We start from the raw sequence: 17,287 nt of genomic DNA on the forward strand, positions 1-17,287 counted from the left end.
AACATGAGCACCACGTTGATGACGATGAGCAGCATCATGATGACAAACACCACCACCTTCTGGGTCTCCGGCGGGAGGTTGCAGCGCAGCACGGTGGTGAAGAACCCCAGCCTCTGCCGGCTCCACCTCCCGGAGCCGCTGCCGCGAGCCATCAGTCCCCGGGCCTCGTCCTCTTCCTCCTCCTCAGCCCCGCTGCCCCTCCCCCGCCGCCTCTCCCTCGGCACCAAGCCTCCGCACCACACCGCGTCGCCCCGTCCTCCTCCCCGACTGTCTCCGTCGCCGTCCCCGGGCGCTGCGCTCCTCCTCCGCTCGGCTCCGGCGCTCGCCTTCTCTGCTTCTCCTGCCACTTTGCCGACGGCCAGCGTTGCCCCGGCCTGCCAGTGGAGGCTGGGTGCCTGGCTGTGTCAGTGTGAGTGAGTCGGAGCGCTGTGAAGCTAATTGTGTGTTACATGCGGAGCATCCCCCGCCCTCCCCCCAGCCCTCCCAAACCCCCACCCCCTGCCCTTCCTCCTTTACTCCCTTTCTCCTCTTTCTCTCCTCAGGCGCCTCCCCTCTCTTTCTGCTTTCTAGGGTCCGCCAGTTCGGTCTTTCTTGTCCTTTTGGTTCCTCTGCTATCTTTCTTTCTCGGTCAGGATGTCAGGATAAAAGACGGAGGACGATGTTCTGCATCTCTCCGGTTCGTGCTCATGCCTTCTTGTCTCTCTCTTCTTTTTATCCCTTTTTGTCTCCTTGCTCTCCGGCCCGCTCTTCTCTCACGCTCGCCTACATATGCTCAGTCGCATACACCTCTAAAACCAACCGGCCATTTGTTTTTCCTCCGCTTTGATTTTCCTCTTCTATCCCTCTGTCTCTGCCCACGCTCTCTCTCCGTTAAGAGCTCCTGCTAAAATGGTGCTCTCCCTGGAGTGGTGCTGCCTCAGCCATCCATCTAACTACCAGGATCGCCCTCCGCCCCCCCCACCCCTTCCTTCCCTTCCTTTCTTTTTGTGTGCCCACCCCTGCATAACTGGCAGCCTATCAGGATGCAGAGTGTGTCACCGTATCCTGGATACCAGAGTGGTTGAGGCAGGGCCATAGCAACCCCTGAGAGGGGGGTGGGGTTTTGGGATGAGAGGGACAGAGGGAGGTGCGGTTGAAGCCATGCAGAATAATGGACAGATCTCCAGGGAAATATGTAGTGTCCGCACACACACACAACCACACACACACACACACACACACACAGACACACACACACACACACACACGTGGAGGGTTTTAAGGTTGAGTGCTATTTGCACTCCATTTATTCACAAACAGTACATGTATACTGCTATATTAGCAGATATGTGAGCACTTTATTGGTCCCTCACATTAAAAAAAATTTTTTAGACTTGGTTCTTATTATTTATTATACACAGAGGCCTGAAATACAGGACCTATAGACACGCATTAATGGAGAGGGTGGACGCTAAGCCCAAGCTTTGAGCCCCTGAGGGGCTGTTCCCCGGGTAGAGTGATTGACGCAATGTTTACCTTTTTCGATTAATGAAAGTCCAAGTCATATTTGCAGTTAACACCATTGGTTCTATTTATTTTTTAATTTTTGAGTGATATGGCTCTCACACGAGTTTTGTATGTGGTTAAAGAAGTTAAGGGTTTTGATTGCAAGTGCACCTTTGTCTGTGCCCAGAAGGTAAAGTGGCACCTCTCCAGCTATCAGTCCACTCTCCATACCTTGGTCCATTGAGGGGAGAGGGGTCCCAATACTCCCAATACTTTTTTGACTGCACTATCCTCGGTAGGGACTCGCAGTCTGAATTGCTCCCACACTAGACAGTGACGCAGCCAGTCAGATGTTGGAGGCAGTTGCATGATCGTTGGAGGTCATCGGCAATGTGCACACCCTATACTTGGGGCTCCTGCCTTGCCCTGGGGAGACTGTGTCTGCACCTTAAGGCAGTTGTCATCTCTTTCATCTTATCAACGTTTTGTCTTGACACCAGAGAGCTGCCCCACCTCTCTTCTGAATGCCGTCTCATCTTAGCTGCTTATGAGATCCATTACTGTGTCACTGGAGAGTCAAACTTGATAATATGATTAGTGTCGTATTTGGCGGGAGTCATTAGTGTGAACAGTAGGCTGAGCACATGTCTCTGGGGGGGGTGCCTGTGCTGAGGGTGATGGCACAGAGGATATGACACATGCCTTTGGTGTGGGAGACCTAAGTTCAATTCCCACTGTGATACATCAACCAATGTGTCCCTGAGCAAGACACTGAACCCCGAGGCGTGCAGGCTTTTGACATATATAGCAAGTGTAAATCGCTTTGGAATAAAAGCATCAGCTAAATGACATGTAATGGTCCCAAAGGATCCAGTTACAGAAAGAGTTGTTTAGGCCCAGGGGTCCCAGCTTCTGGGGGGGTAGTCTATCAATGACGTTTCATTTTTTGGGATAGTTCCAGATGTCCCTCGTTTTTCAACCGGATGTCCGTTACCTTCCTCTTCCTTTTAGTTGGCGTTCTAACCTCCGGTGGATTTCTGAGGACTATGGTTAACTGCTCCTCAGATCTCTGCAGGGTAAATCCAGACAGCTAGCTAGACTATCTGTCCAACTTGAGTTTTCTGTTGCCCGAGTACAACAAAAAGCTATTCTAGAGGATTAGCAGTAGCATTCTCCATGATTCTGCTACCTGTGTTTTCGCTAATTAGCTTGCAGCAACGGACCTAGGAAAGTCAGTGAGCCGGTGTTTTCACCTCTCCACGGACCTGGCCTCAATACACAGGGGGATTAACATAAAAAAAAAAAAAAATCTACCACAAGATTCTCTTATGCATTTCTACATGAAGCCAAGACAACAAGAATGTCAAAAATCATCACAATCTAACAGAGGAAGCTAGGTAGTGTATTCAAATTGTCAGCTTTGTCCACCCGGGAAAGACGCACGCATGCAAGCACGCAAATATATACATATTTCAACTTAACAGACGATGGTGACCCACAGGATGGCAGCAAAGCGCTGGTCTGTGTGAATCTCAGGGAGATGAAGAAGATGATGTGCAGCTAGTTGCTAGGATATCCACTTTGATTGACTGTCACTATCAACCAACCCAACACAGTGTAGACCAAATGTAGCTGAAAGAGGGAGAAGGAGCGACAAGGACGACAACTCTGCATTAGGCCTGCACGATTAATCATTTTAAAATCGTGATCTCGATTCACGATACATTTTTTTCTATGATTTTGATTTTGATTTAATTTTAGGAGCCGCCTGCAGCACAAACGCTACTTTTTTAAAACACAGACTGTATGAAATAGGTTTTAAAGCGCTCCCTCAGCTCTCCCTTCTCTTCCTTGAAGCCTCTATGTTTACAGGCTTGCAATGATGCGCAACGTGCTATAGGTTCCAAAAAAAAATTTAGGTTTGCTACTGCCAATTCGTTTTGTTTTGTCATGGTTCATGTGTGCAATAAACATTACACTTCGTGAGAAAACAAATTGTGGCAGATCAATTCTAAGCTAAAACAATCCTGATTCATATTTTTCCCCAAATCGTGCAGGCCTATCTGCATTATTGATTTTATACCTGAACTCAGTGACAGATTAGTACACCACAGACAGTTAAAAATATATATTTTTTAAAGTGTGGGCTGTCTATTCTGAAGTCTGAAATATTGTCTGGCAAAATGTGTCAATGCTAGCAACATCAGTATTACATTACAACATCTGCAAACAGCTGGACATGAGGGTGATGGGCAATGAGCTAAAACACACTGACATGTTGTAGTGCTGAGGGGAGCTGCAGAGTTAATGAACACTCCCTGTGGGCTCATGTCTGCAAGCGACTCCTTCCACACTACATTAAGTTATCGATAACATTAAAAGCATAAAAGTCTTTGCATGCCCGAATCAATTACAGTGTTCCTTTCATTAAATTTTTTTAAAGTGGCATTTTGGCAATGCCTTCTTCCACGTGCAATAGTACGGAGCCCCGGAAGGGTCAGAGGACTACTTTTGCGTTACCTCGCAACATGTTTTGTGTTCGCTCACAACATATTGCGTTCTTTTGCATTTCCTTCGTAAAATATGTTTTGCGCTACCTCGCAATATTTTTCTTCTTGCATTCCTTTTTCAGTGTGGATCAGCAAGAATTTTACTTTGAGCTGGGCGTGTTGATATACTGCTCTGGGCACATTCATATTTGTTCTATAATCAATTATTAAAAGGAATGAAAAGACAAAGTGAATGTGTCACTGATCCAATTATCAGAGAATATGCAGCTCCTCTCGGAGCGTTACAGAGCCTCCGCTCATGTTCTGCTAAGTCGTAGCTTGTGTCCATTTCATTTCTATGGTTGTATCAAATTAGACAACTTACTAATAGCCTATGTTCTTTATCAGACAGTAAAAAACATGTACAGATACAACCAATTTAGACACCATCTAAATTAGAAACCGCATAATATGCTGTAATAAACCCAAATGTACGCTATAAAACACTATAAATACAAAACAAAATATCCTTATAGGCTAATTTAAAATTAAATACTAGGCTATTAGATCCCAAATGTGTTACAGTAGATGCCATGTTACCAAATTGTCGACACCACTTGTACCAACCATATAGCTTCATTAGACAGCAGGCTGTTATTAAAAGAATGTAATCTCATACTGGGCATGGCCTTTAGTGAGACAAAACCCTGAGAGCTCAGAAGACAATCCATTTATTTGGCCTTCATTTAAAGTTTTAGTTTCTTATGATGTGTGGCTCATTAGAAGAAAACGTCTGTATATCCGGTCACATCTGGTCGCTACTTCACACGTCCCTAACAGCCCATACGGAGACACCAGACCATGATTGTGTTGTTATTGTAAATCTGATATGATTAAACGGATTAGTCCCAGACAGTAGCCTACAGGAATATAAACCAATGCAGGTAGAAAATAAACATATAGGCGACTGGAAGGGTTGTAGCCATAGTTGATGGTAACCACAGTCCAGGCTGTATTTTCACGTTTTCGTCTAACTTAAGTTATCTCTTTGCAACACTGCTTCAGAATTCAGTGTTTGTTCATCGCCACGTTTAAGAAATAGTCTATTGATTATAGCCTATACCCTATATGAGATATGAACGTGCCCTGAGCAGTACATCAGCATAAATCCCAGCTCAAAGTAAAATGCAACGTGCTGCTTCATTGCGCTGGGCAGCTGAGTGGAAAAAGACACATGGCTCAGAAGGAATGGTAGAAGAAAAGTTATGCGAGGTAATGCAAAACATATTGCGAGCAAAAGTAGTCCCCTGTAAAAAAAAATCTCGCCGTGACCCTTGAGTTTCTTTGTCAACCAATTTATTACTGGGCCAACATGTGCACCAAGCAGCCAGAGACCTGCCCCACTAAACACCTCACAAGGCCCCATGCCAACAACACATCTATCATTTGTTTAATGTAGAGTCTTTTAACCAGACCTATATTAGGCCAATTGGGTGAGACAAAGGGAGAACTGGCTTGGATGCATGGTCACGAGCCAATTGCTTTATTTTCTGATCCCATTAGATGGCGCTCTCTGGTCAACAAAGCCCACTGGATTGTCATTCCTTGAGTATTTTTCCTAAAAACAAAATCCGCTCTCGGGTTGACCAATCCACCTAATGGTTCGTGAAGCTTCATTAGGACGTCACTACTAATCCGACCCAACGCACACAGAGAGGACACCATGGCTCGTTAATCTGCTGGCTACACCAGAACAGCCCCACCCCCCCAAAAAAGCTGAATCCGACAGCTTATGGGTTCCAAGTTGGTATGAGGAAATGTAGAAAAAGAAGACAATTTCTTATTTAAATTGAAATTACATTTGAGAAGTAATATGTTTTCATAATGGTGTCACAGGCAATGCAATTTCTGCAAAAAAATACAGCCTTTGATAAATGCCTCCTTTCCAAAAAACAACATCAGTTCTAACCGGTGGTGGAATGTAACTAAGTACATTTACTCAAGTACATTGAAGTATAAATGTTGAGAGATGTTCTTTGTACTCCACTACAGTCATCTGACAGCTTTAGTTACATTACACATTACAATTTCTGCACACAAAACACACGTCGTTAATAAAATCTGATGTTTTGTTAGAAATTAAACTAAACAACAATATATAAGCCAGTAGGTCCAGTTGAAATGATTAGCCAATTAAACCTTTTACTTGTATTGAGTGTTTTTACAGTGTCTCTTTCGGTTTTTGTCTTTGGTTTTGCACAATATTTTTTCTCTCTTCCATTGCTGATGTATAGAATTAGAAATAAGTAATAACTGTACTGTTAGTCAAGCTCAACCTGAAACTAGAAGTGAAATGATGCCCTTCTTCCCACAGTGTAAATATATGCCGAGATCAAGTGTTACACTGTGGGACTTAGAGTTACGCAGCTTCACAAAGGTGCTGTAAAAGTGCCTGTTTCAACTCGATAAATCACATTTGGATGTGCTGGTGCATCAGCAGAATCCAGAAGAGGTATCCATGACAACCAAATAACCCAGCAACCTCAGAGCTTGTTTTTGCCACCCCTCCTAGCCAAAAGGCAATGGGAGCCCTTTCTAGTCCTTTCCTCTGGTTTCACTCGTTTCTGTTCAAACACTGCCATTTCCTGTCTGTTCAGTTCAGCTAGGAGTCGCTGGGAAACTGTGGCTATTAAAACAAGACAGTGGTGGTTCAAAAATAGGCTGATTTATACGCAATCAAACATGTTTACCACTCTAGCGAGTCTCTCAGGATTTCATTCTGAGATTGGAAATTAGACTGAGACAGTGGAATCGCTTGAAAAGTTGTTTGGTGTAAGGTCGGCATAAGTGACTAATGTGAACTATACTCATGCTTTGCCCAGTTAAACTACGCCGAGCACGTTTGATCCCAAAGTTCGGTTCTCGTCTAGTGTGATTGCTCTTTACTGTGCCCGACCACGGTACGCTAAACCGTGTCCTGGCCCGCTAAACTGTGCCATGGATTGCTTGAAAGACGTGGACCAGGGAACGGTTCAGCTGGACTAAGGCAAGAAACGCATCTGTGTGATTGCTAAATGTGCCCGGGTCAGGTTCTTACCTTGTAAATGAGCAGGAATTGTAGTTGTCAATGCAATGTAATGACGCAAGTGTGCTCTGGTCCTGAATGGACACACTCAGGGACGTTTCGAGGCAACTAGGCCATGTGTGAGTACGCCCTAAAAACTTTGACATTGGTCCATTTTGAGTGAGACTGTTGTAACCAGAAGCTGCTAACGGGGCTATCCATGCAATCAGAATAGTTTGAAAACATAATACAATGTGAACCCACTACTTCTGAGCCAATCATGGCGCTTCTAACCATAACCCTGATAAAAACCCATCCGTTGGTGGTGGAGAATACACCTTCAAATTGCCTACCTCATTGATGGCTAGCTGCTCTCCTCCGCCTCCTCCCGGGTGTCCAAAGCGATGCCCAGAACTGTGAAACTCTTCGTACAGCAGATCCTCTTCGCTGCCCAGCTCGTCTCCAAGCCCCGCCTTCTCTGACGCCTCGTCAGGAACAACCACCGCTGAGACAGGAAGGGAAGGGGAGGACAGAGGAGGGACAGAGACATCAAAAAGTGGGATCAACCGTCTTACAAATGTGTTTTTTATTAGGCTTGAAACTGTGGACCTTAACCGGTTAATTTACTTCACCAGAGCACAGTATTAAATCAATAAATAAGCAAGTAGGGGTTCAATCCCATACACACAGACAGACAGGCATGCATACACACACCGACTCTCTCACACACACACACACACACCACACACCACACACACACACACACACACACACACACACACACACACCACAGTACAATTACAAAATAGAATTTAGTAATTAAAGTATTGTATTGTGCCACTTTATTTCTACCGAAAATGTTTGGTGCTAGTCAGGACTCAGGGGTACTCAGATGAAAACATATTTCAAAGGGCTTACATTATGGAAACAATGTTTAAGAACCACTGATGTAGACTGACTGAACAAACGACACACACATTTCATTTTAGGTTACTTACAACTAGGCTGAAAAGGTTTCACCAATATAAAATATTATAACAAATTACAGTTACAAAGTTGTAGCTCTGAGCTTACGCCCACCTGTGTCAAGTCCAAGACAAGTACAAGACCAGGACTAGTTGAGACCGAGTCAAGAAAAAAAAGAGACTGATGACTGAAGTATATGATGCAGCCAGGTGTGTACCAGGCGACCAATGTCAATGCCGGTTCTAGATGTAGATTTTAATTAAACCAATACCTGTTTTCTGAACAAGCGTGCGTAAACAATGGGTTTGCTTTGAAGGAGGAAGTAACTTTAGAACTAAAGCATAACGTGCCGGATGGGGTCGAGACCGACTCGAGTATCTGGTGAGTCCAACAGCCGAGTCCGAGACAAGTCAGAGTCCAAATACCAACAAGTCCGAGACGAGCTCGTCCCGACGTACAACAGACCTGCATTTAATGTAACTACTGCTATCCAAGGCTTTGTGGAGATCCCATATCAGCAGCCTCATTCCATACTAATGAGGTTTTTTACAAAGGAGGCTTTGAGTTTCCTCTGAAGTGTCTGAACCTAGTTTGTGGCTACCTGGCTGATGAGCTAAAAATACACTCTGCTGTCACACCTCATCATAAGCGTCACCCTAGGCTGCCTCGCCAACAGCTGTTGCCATGGAGGATGGATCTGTGGTGACAAATCACCGTGGAGACAGAGAGAGACCGATACAATGGAATGGAGGAGGGGGGGAGGTGTATAACCAGTAAGTGGGATGCTTTCTTTTTACGGACGGTATTGATCTCCTGTGAAGACACACAGCAGGATCTTTCACATCATATAACTGTGCAATCTAACATTGACATCATCAGCAGGGTTGCGGTTGCGGGTTGCGCCCTCATGGGGGCAGTGTTGGACACCCTGACCGCTTGAGTGATGCTGCGGAACAGGGGTCTTCAATGTTTTTTAAGGCCAATGGCACCTTAGCAGAAATAGAAATGGAGTAGGGACCCCCTAATACAGATATATACTGTATAATATAGACTTGCACTAAACTGGGTCAGGTGGATATAAATGTATTATACTTCCTTTATCTGTGGAACAGTGAATACTTCGGCTTAAATGTATGGCTACCATAGTAACTGCCATACCTATAGCAGCCCATGCTTATCTTCAATGTGTAAATTATATGTTTGTTTTTTTTCACAAATGGGCCAATTATTCTTTTCTATCAATATGTTGGATTCATCAGAATGTATATTTTCAGACATTGGAATTTAAAAAAAAATAAAGTTGTGTCTCTCAAACAGTAACACCATAATGGCATCATCACTGTTATGTGACCAAGATAATATAATACACAGCCTATGAAGTAAACCACGCCTCTTTATAGTCATAAAACAATTCCTTTTTGTTGTTATGATCGTGTTAAGGGTCAAGTGCCAAGAACAGCCAATTGAAATAGTAATCAAAATATTGTCAGACTAATAATCACTCAAATGATTACAATTTGGCATACCTAAACAATATCAACAATTACCAGTCATGCGCCTTAAGACCCTAGCTGTTGTTAGCAATTCATTGCTAATGAATTGATAATAGTCCCATATATTTGACGAGGACTATAATATTATAGTCATTGTGATATATTGAGTAATGCCCTGCCATGTAGATGGGCCAACTAAGCTCTCCGGGGAATGGAAAACCGATATTGTGGGATGTAACAGTGACAAGGGAAGGCTTCTCCTCTGCTGTTCTACCATCCTCAGAGAACAAAAGCAATCAGTGTCACCTACAGGACAGCAGCAGCTTCACACAGGCCACCATGTCACTCACAGCAGGCACGGACAGACACCTAAATTGCACTGCTTACTGTTTGCCTTTCGCTCGGCTGGCCTGCCTGTCCTTGAGAAATGTGCGTGTGTTCCGATTGATGATGGGATCAGAGAAGAAAAACACGATTTAAATGGGTTTTGTGTGTGTCGTGTGCAACCGTAGGAAGCTGAAGCTGAGGCAAAGCATGCTAGTGTGTGTTTGGACTGTAGCATTTAATCATCCTGAGCCTCTGAACGGGGGCTAGCCGTATTAGTGAATCAAATTCATCTGCAAGAGAAAAGGTTCAATACTCGCTGCCATGACTGTGTAATGTCTGCGTGTGTGTGTGTGTCTGTGTCTGTGTGTTTACGGTGTGTCTGTGTTTGTGTCTGTGCTTGGGTGTGTTTGTTTGTGTGTGTGTGTGTGGTCAGGCAAGGAATTCAAGCGTAATAGGTTGCATTTTCATTAGATGTGTGTGTGGTGCTGTGTGCAGCGTGGCACGTGTCCACTAGCAGCCCATGACTGGAAAGCCTCGTAAAAACTGACTGCCCCCAGCCATTTGGCCTGCTTACAGGGACGAGGGAGACAGACACAGAGAGAGAGAGAGAGGAGGGAGAGAGAGAGAATGATATAACGAGGCTACATATTAAACTTAATACGTTTTTTCTTGTTTTTGTATTTGTAGCTTGAAATATAGGTCTGGGGAAATTCCATTTCTTTCTTCTTGTCAACAAATCCCATGGACAGAGCCAAACCAACAATGAATATATCCTAAAGAGACTGTCCTCCCCGCAAAAAACACCCACATACTTGTTCAAGCTCAATGATGACTTAGAGGCAGTAGTTATTATTACGGGAGTAAGGGGAGTAGAATTATAAGAGTATAAGTATAAGAGTGCCAAATTTCCACATAAGGAGACACATGACTTTCACCTAGGAGCCAGTTATGCCTGGTCTTAAAGGTCCCATGACATGGTGCTCTTTGGATGCTTTTATGTAGACCTTAATGGTCCCCTAATCCTGTATCTGAAGTCTCTTTTATAAAGACCTTAGTGGTCCTCTAATACTGTATCTGAATTCTCTTTTATAAAGACCTTAATGGTCCCCTAATACTGTATCTGAAGTCTCTTTTATATAGACCTTAGTGGTCCCCTAATACTGTATCTGAAGTCTCTTTTATATAGACCTTAGTGGTCCCCTAATACTGTATCTGAAGTCTTTTTATATAGACCTTAGTGGTCCCCTAATGCTGTATCTGAAGTCTCTTTTATATAGACCTTAGTGGTCCTCTAATAGGTATTCCCATAGCTCTTAGTAGTAACGACTTTATGAGGTTCTTCAATGATAAAATTATAACTATTAGAAGCAAAATTCACCAAGACCTGCCTTTAACTGGCACTGACTATCTCTAAACTCAGGAACCTTAGAAACAGCTGTAAAACAGATACAGTTTTGACTGCTTTGCTCACTTGATCTTTATCAATTTAATTCAATATTTCTTCATCTAAGCCATCAACCTGCCTCTTAGATCCCATCCCGACTAGGCTACTTAAAGAAGTTTTACCATTAGTCACATTTCACTACAAAATATAATCAATTTGTCTTTATTAACGGGCTATGTACCACAGCATTTTAAAAGTAGCTGTATTAAACCTCTTCTAAAAAAGGGCCAAACCTTGATCCAGATGTTTTAGCCAACTATAGACCTATATCCAACCTTCCATTTCTCTCTAAGTTTCCCTTGAGAAAGCGCTCGCCAACAGCTGGTGTGACTTTCTGCATAGCAACCAGCTTATTTGAGGATTTTCAGTCAGTTTTTAGATTCATCATAGCACAGAGACAAAACTTGTGAAAATTACTAATGACCTCCTAATTGCTTCAGAAAAAGGGACTTATCTCTGTACTTGTGTTATTAATCTTAGCGCTGCATTTTGATACCATTGACCTTATATTTTTATTACAGAGATTTTAACATTTAATTGGCATTAAAGGGACTGCTCTAGCTGGTTTAAGTCTTATTTATCAGATCTCTCAGTTTGTTAATGTTAACGTGAATCCTCTGTGCACGCCAACGTTATCATGGAGTCCCACAAGGGTCTGTGCTCGGTCCAATCCTGTTCACTTTTTATATGCTTCCTTTAGGCAGTATTATTAGGAAACCTCCATAAACTTTCATTGTTATCAGATGATACTCAATTATATCTTTCAATCAAGCCGGATGAAACAATCATTAGCTAAACTTTAAACGTGCCTTTAAAATTTAACCTGATGACCTGTAATTTTCTAATGTTAACCCGATAAAAATGAAATTATTGCTCTCGACCCAAGCCCTCGTGACGCACTATCCAAAGATATAGTTACTCTGGATGGCATCACCCTGGCCTCCAGCACCACAGTGAAGAATCTTGGTCATCTTTGATCAGGACAGTCCTTTAATTCCCATTTAAAGCAATTTCAAGGATCGCCTTTTTTTACCTACGTAATATTGCAAAATCAGGAATATCCTGTCTAAAAATATGCAGAAAAACTAGTCCATGCATTTGTTACGTCTAGTTGGATTACTGCAATTCTCTGTTATCAGGCTGCTCGAAAAATCCATAAAGACTCTACAGCTATCCGAATGCTGCGGCCGTGTTCTGACAGGGAAACCAGGAAAAGAATCACTTTCTCCTGTTTTAGCTTCTCTGCATTGGCTTCCTGTAAAATTTAGAATAGAATTTAAAATCCTTCTTCTCACCTACAAAGCTCTTCATGGTTTAGGCTCCCATTTTATCTTAAAGAGCTTTAGTACCTTACAACCCTGGGAGAGAACTACGCTCCCAAAATGCAGGGTTACTGGTGGTTCCTAGAGTCTCTAAAAATAGAACAGGAGCCAAGCTTTCCCGCTATCAAGCTCCTCTCCTGTGGAACCATTTCCAGTTTGGGTCCGGGAGGCAGACACCGTCTCCACATTTAAGAGTGGGCTTAAGACTTTCCTTTTTTGATAAAGCTTATAGTTAGGGCATAAAATCGAATATTGTTAGGGATAGTAGTTAGTCACATTGTTTTCAGATTTATCTATCATATAATATAACTAAAGGGAACTTGGGCATACAGCCCGACCCGGGTTGGGGAGTTCTGGCCCCCCGGGGCTGGAGCTCTTTTTACCTCGTCTCTTTTGGGTTTTGTGTAATAGTTTTAGCACTGGGACTTATTTTGATACACTGAGCTCCCCCTTTCCTCTATCTTTCCATCTTTTCTTTTATTGGCATCCATGTCCCAGAAATCTGTTACTAACCTATTTCTGGGATCATTCCCCGGATCCTTATGTTCTTTTTCCCCACAGTTCCCTTGGATCAGAGAGGCTCCGAATCAGGGTGCAGCTATTGCCATGGTTCCGCTACACGTTCTGTGATGCCTGTTCCAAATGCTACACTGTGGTGCCCCGCTACGTCCTGCTACTCCTGCTAAAGTCCTCTGTGCCTTGTAATGCTGCCAGCGTCCTGCTATGCCATGAACTACACAAAGAAATGCTACAAACTACTAATTTTTTCTATTTTTGTTATTGCCACTCTTCATTCTAACCCCACCGGGCCCGTCAACACCGCCTACCAAGAGCCTGGGTCTGACCGAGGTTGTCTGCCTAAAAGGAAATTTTTCCTCGCCACTGTCGCACTGTTGCTTGCTCTGGAGGAAACTAGAACTGTTGGGTCCTTGTAAATTCCGGAGTGTGGTCTATCTGTAAAGTGTCTTGAATAATTCTTGTTATGAATTGATACTATAATAAATTGAATTGAAAATTGAATAATACTGTATCTGAATTCTCTTTTATAAAGACCTTAATGGTCCCCTAATACTGTATCTGAAGTCTCTTTTATATAGACCTTAGTGGTCCCCTAATACTGTATCTGAAGTCTCTTTTATATAGACCTTAGTGGTCCCCTAATACTGTATCTGAAGTCTCTTTTATATAGACCTTAGTGGTCCCCTAATACTGTATCTGAAGTCTCTTTCCCAAAATTCATCCTTGGAGCAAAATTACAGCCTCTAGAGCCAGTCCCACAATGAGCTTTCCTTAGTAAGCAAGGTGGAGGCTGGGGGTTGACCAACTGCCACTCTGCTCGTTTGAAAGCCATGATGTCTCTTTCTCATGGGTGGGCTAAAGTCTCTGGCCGGGCAAAGCAGAGAATTTTCTCTAAGGCAGAGCAGGATACCCAAGGCTCGGTTTACACCTATCACCATTTCTAGACACTGGAGGACCATAGGCAGGCTGGGATTCATATTAATGTTAAAAAACCTCATAAAGTGAAACTTTTATGACAAGGGACCTTCAAGCCAAGTAGGTCTTCACTCAGCATTCTAAGTCCGAACTCATAGTTATGCCAGTTACACCATCTTGGCTTAAGCCCTCTTCTTGCTAACACCGGGCGTAATTACTACGCCCATGTCAGTAGCAGGCGTAAAGTCCAAATCTATCTAATCTAAAACCATCTCTGTACGAAGGCTGCCTGAGTCAGAGCAAGAAGATGATGGCCTGTCTCTATTATCTGTCTCTGTGTTGTTTGTTTGTTAAAAAGTTGGAGGACTGTACCAATTGTGCCAATGTATCAATTCTCTTATCTCCAATGTCAGTGAACTTGCCTTTTCTTTTCCTTTGATCCTCTGTTTATAAAGGGAAATCGTTTACAACGTATCCTATAGCCATAGTTCTGTGGTCATTCACATGAACATGCATCGCTAAGTTTGGTTGGTGCAACCGACGTGAAGTCAATTCTGAAGACTGGTCTTAACAAAGACCAACTTAGCAGTTAGGACCAGGCTTAGTGAAGACCAGTTGGTGCAACCGGCTCCAGGAGACCGGGGTCCATGTCTCATTTTAATGTGTCTCATGTGTTTATACCTGCTGCTCGGGGTGTTGATCAGTGCATCGATGCATCGTGATGCGGACCTGGACGATTCTGCATTGCTGCAGTGACAGACCATAATTAACTATTGCCTACTGATGTTGATTGTTGGTTTTACGGTGGCAGCTTTTTGTTTGTTTTTGCCTTCTGTCTGTTGTGTTCAGGCTCCACTACATTCAAAGGGTCTTTTTTAAAGCAGACTAAAAAAGGGGAGTTCATTATATATGTGACCGCTTGAATTAGTTGATGAAAACCACGTGTAGCAATATATATACTGTATATTGTGGAGGCGACACATCGTGATGCATGGTGACCAAATTGAATCGTGAGGCCAGTGGAGATTCACACGCCTACCTGCTGCACACCCAACCCCCCCTCGGGGACACAAATGAAAGGAAAGTTGAACATAACATTCCGTGTCACACGCGTAACCGGGTTTAACGTCTGATTATAACCCAAGCACCCATCTTATTCTAAGTAGTTTTGGAATCTAAACCTAACCAAACTGCAAACATGAGCCTAGCGCTAGCCTGGCTCGGTCCAAATTTCCTATAAACACCTCTAAAGGTCACTAAGTACAGTAACATGTCTTACTACTTATATATTTTTTTAATAATTTTAATCTTCTCAATCTATCCTTAAAATGCGTTCCATTTCTTTCTATTAAAAAAATACTATGCACATACATATATTGTAGATACATATAATGTATATTTACAGTACATACACACATACATACATACATACATATATGCTTCATAGTTTTATATTTCTATGCAAACTGTTTTTTATATTTCACTTCATTCTTCTTGGTTGTGTATTTTTTGATTTTCATTTGCTAGTTTTTTTTTCTGCTAAGCACTTTGTAACCTTGTTAAGAGAAGTCCTATAGAAATAAGTTTCTCATCATTATAAGTTTTGGTTTAGGAGCACACCACACCTAGCCACCGTGTTGGAATAAGAAGTCCAGAAGCCCAGCCTATATACCTGTACTCCCCCCACATTAATCAGGCGCCACATAGGTGACACCCTACTGTACCTGCTGATGTACTGTAGGTCCTAGGGCTAATCTTGCTAGCGGGGTACAGACCTAGATCTTGTATTCTTCCCTTTGTCCGGGGCAGATCTGTGCTAACCACACCCCTGCATAGCGGGAAGCCCCCGCTACGCTACCCCTGCCCCGCTCCTCTGTTTATAGGAAGTGACGGATTGGAGTCGGGCACCTTGCCAAATGCTCTTTCAAGGTGACATAATCGTCGGCGGGCCAGCATCTCAGCTGCCACCTCCTGACAGCTCAGTGTGTAGGCTAGAGACACACACACACACACACCACATAGATGGACTTTCCCCCTCTCTTTCTAGATAGAGCAAGGGATGTTTTTCGAGGAAAAGGGGAAGAGCCTTCTTTGATACCTCAGGGTTTTGATCTCCGGCCCACAGCTGATGGATGAATGGAATGGATGGAGGATTTTTTAAGATGTCAAGGTGACCGGTTCAGCTCTCCACTGGGACCCTGCTGTTCCCCTTAACCCCACCTGTGCCAATGTGTAAAAAAACAACAATCCTGCCCAATCCAATATCTTTTATCTTTCAGAATCTGAAAACACATAGAACCACACATCTTTCAGGGTGACAGTGTAGAGCTTCTTAAAGCGTAACTCTAGGGGCTTTTTGTGAGTGTACCCGAGTCAAACTTTCGTTTAAAAGCATTAGGATGGAAGCGTCACTTTTAAGAGTGACTGTATTTTCGGAATGGTCAAATGGCTTTTTGAATAGGAGAGCTAGTGGCACTACTATGATCGCATCTAAATCAACATTTTTAAAACACTAAGAAGGCTTGACAACATGAGACTTTGCTCCAAGTATCACCAGGGGCTCTGCACATTAACTCAGCACTGAGAATAATGTTTGTGTTCACAGAGTTTACTAAAAAGGTTTTAAATAACTCACATTAGTATTTTTTGTTCACGCGATCCGCCATTTTTGAACGAACTCCATAGGAGGAAATGTCATTTTTATATGAGGCTCCCTTTTCAACAACAACAACGTCAATATTGTTTTTTTCACTAGCAACCAAACAACAAATTATCTGTGAATTTATATGGAACTAAGCTTTAGGAGCTTTCCATCTTTACTCTCCTCCCTCGACTATTTTTTACTGGCTCGATAGACGGCGGCAGCTATAGTGTTACAAAACCCTTATAAAAACAGTGTTAACCTTTTTAGTAAACTCTGTTAACACAAACAATGTCCTCAGTGCTGAGTTCATGTGTAATGCCCCTGGTGATACTTCGAACTAAATTCCATGTTATGTTGAGCCTTCTTAGGGTTTTAAAAATGGCTAATTTGAGGCAAGCGTAAAAGTGCTCCTAGCACTCCCATTCAAAAGGCCATTTGACCAAAAAACGAGACAACGGTAAATCTGATCTTATCTTCTATATGGAAGAGTAACACATTTTTCATTGATGATTATTTATCTTAAATGTCATTGTATAAAATATTTTGCGAAAGCACCAATAGTCAACCCTACACACCCTGTGTGAGTAAGTGAACCACCCTACATTGATCTCCGACTGAT

General features: G+C 42.9%; 1 protein-coding gene across 6 annotated transcripts in view; it reads right to left on the reverse strand.

Moving 5' to 3' along the window:
- The window catches only part of arhgef4 (Rho guanine nucleotide exchange factor (GEF) 4), an 83,806-nt gene that overhangs the window by 18,558 nt on the left and 47,961 nt on the right, over positions 1-17,287 (reverse strand). For all 6 annotated transcript variants that reach the window (XM_032504354.1, XM_032504353.1, XM_032504352.1 and 3 more), the window contains one exon: positions 7,392-7,543. In XM_032504354.1, coding sequence (XP_032360245.1) covers positions 7,392-7,543 — 152 coding nt within the window. The remainder of the gene's footprint in view (positions 1-7,391; positions 7,544-17,287) is intronic.

The sequence above is a fragment of the Etheostoma spectabile genome, chromosome 22 (assembly GCF_008692095.1).
Source record: "Etheostoma spectabile isolate EspeVRDwgs_2016 chromosome 22, UIUC_Espe_1.0, whole genome shotgun sequence".
Taxonomy (NCBI): domain Eukaryota; kingdom Metazoa; phylum Chordata; class Actinopteri; order Perciformes; family Percidae; genus Etheostoma; species Etheostoma spectabile.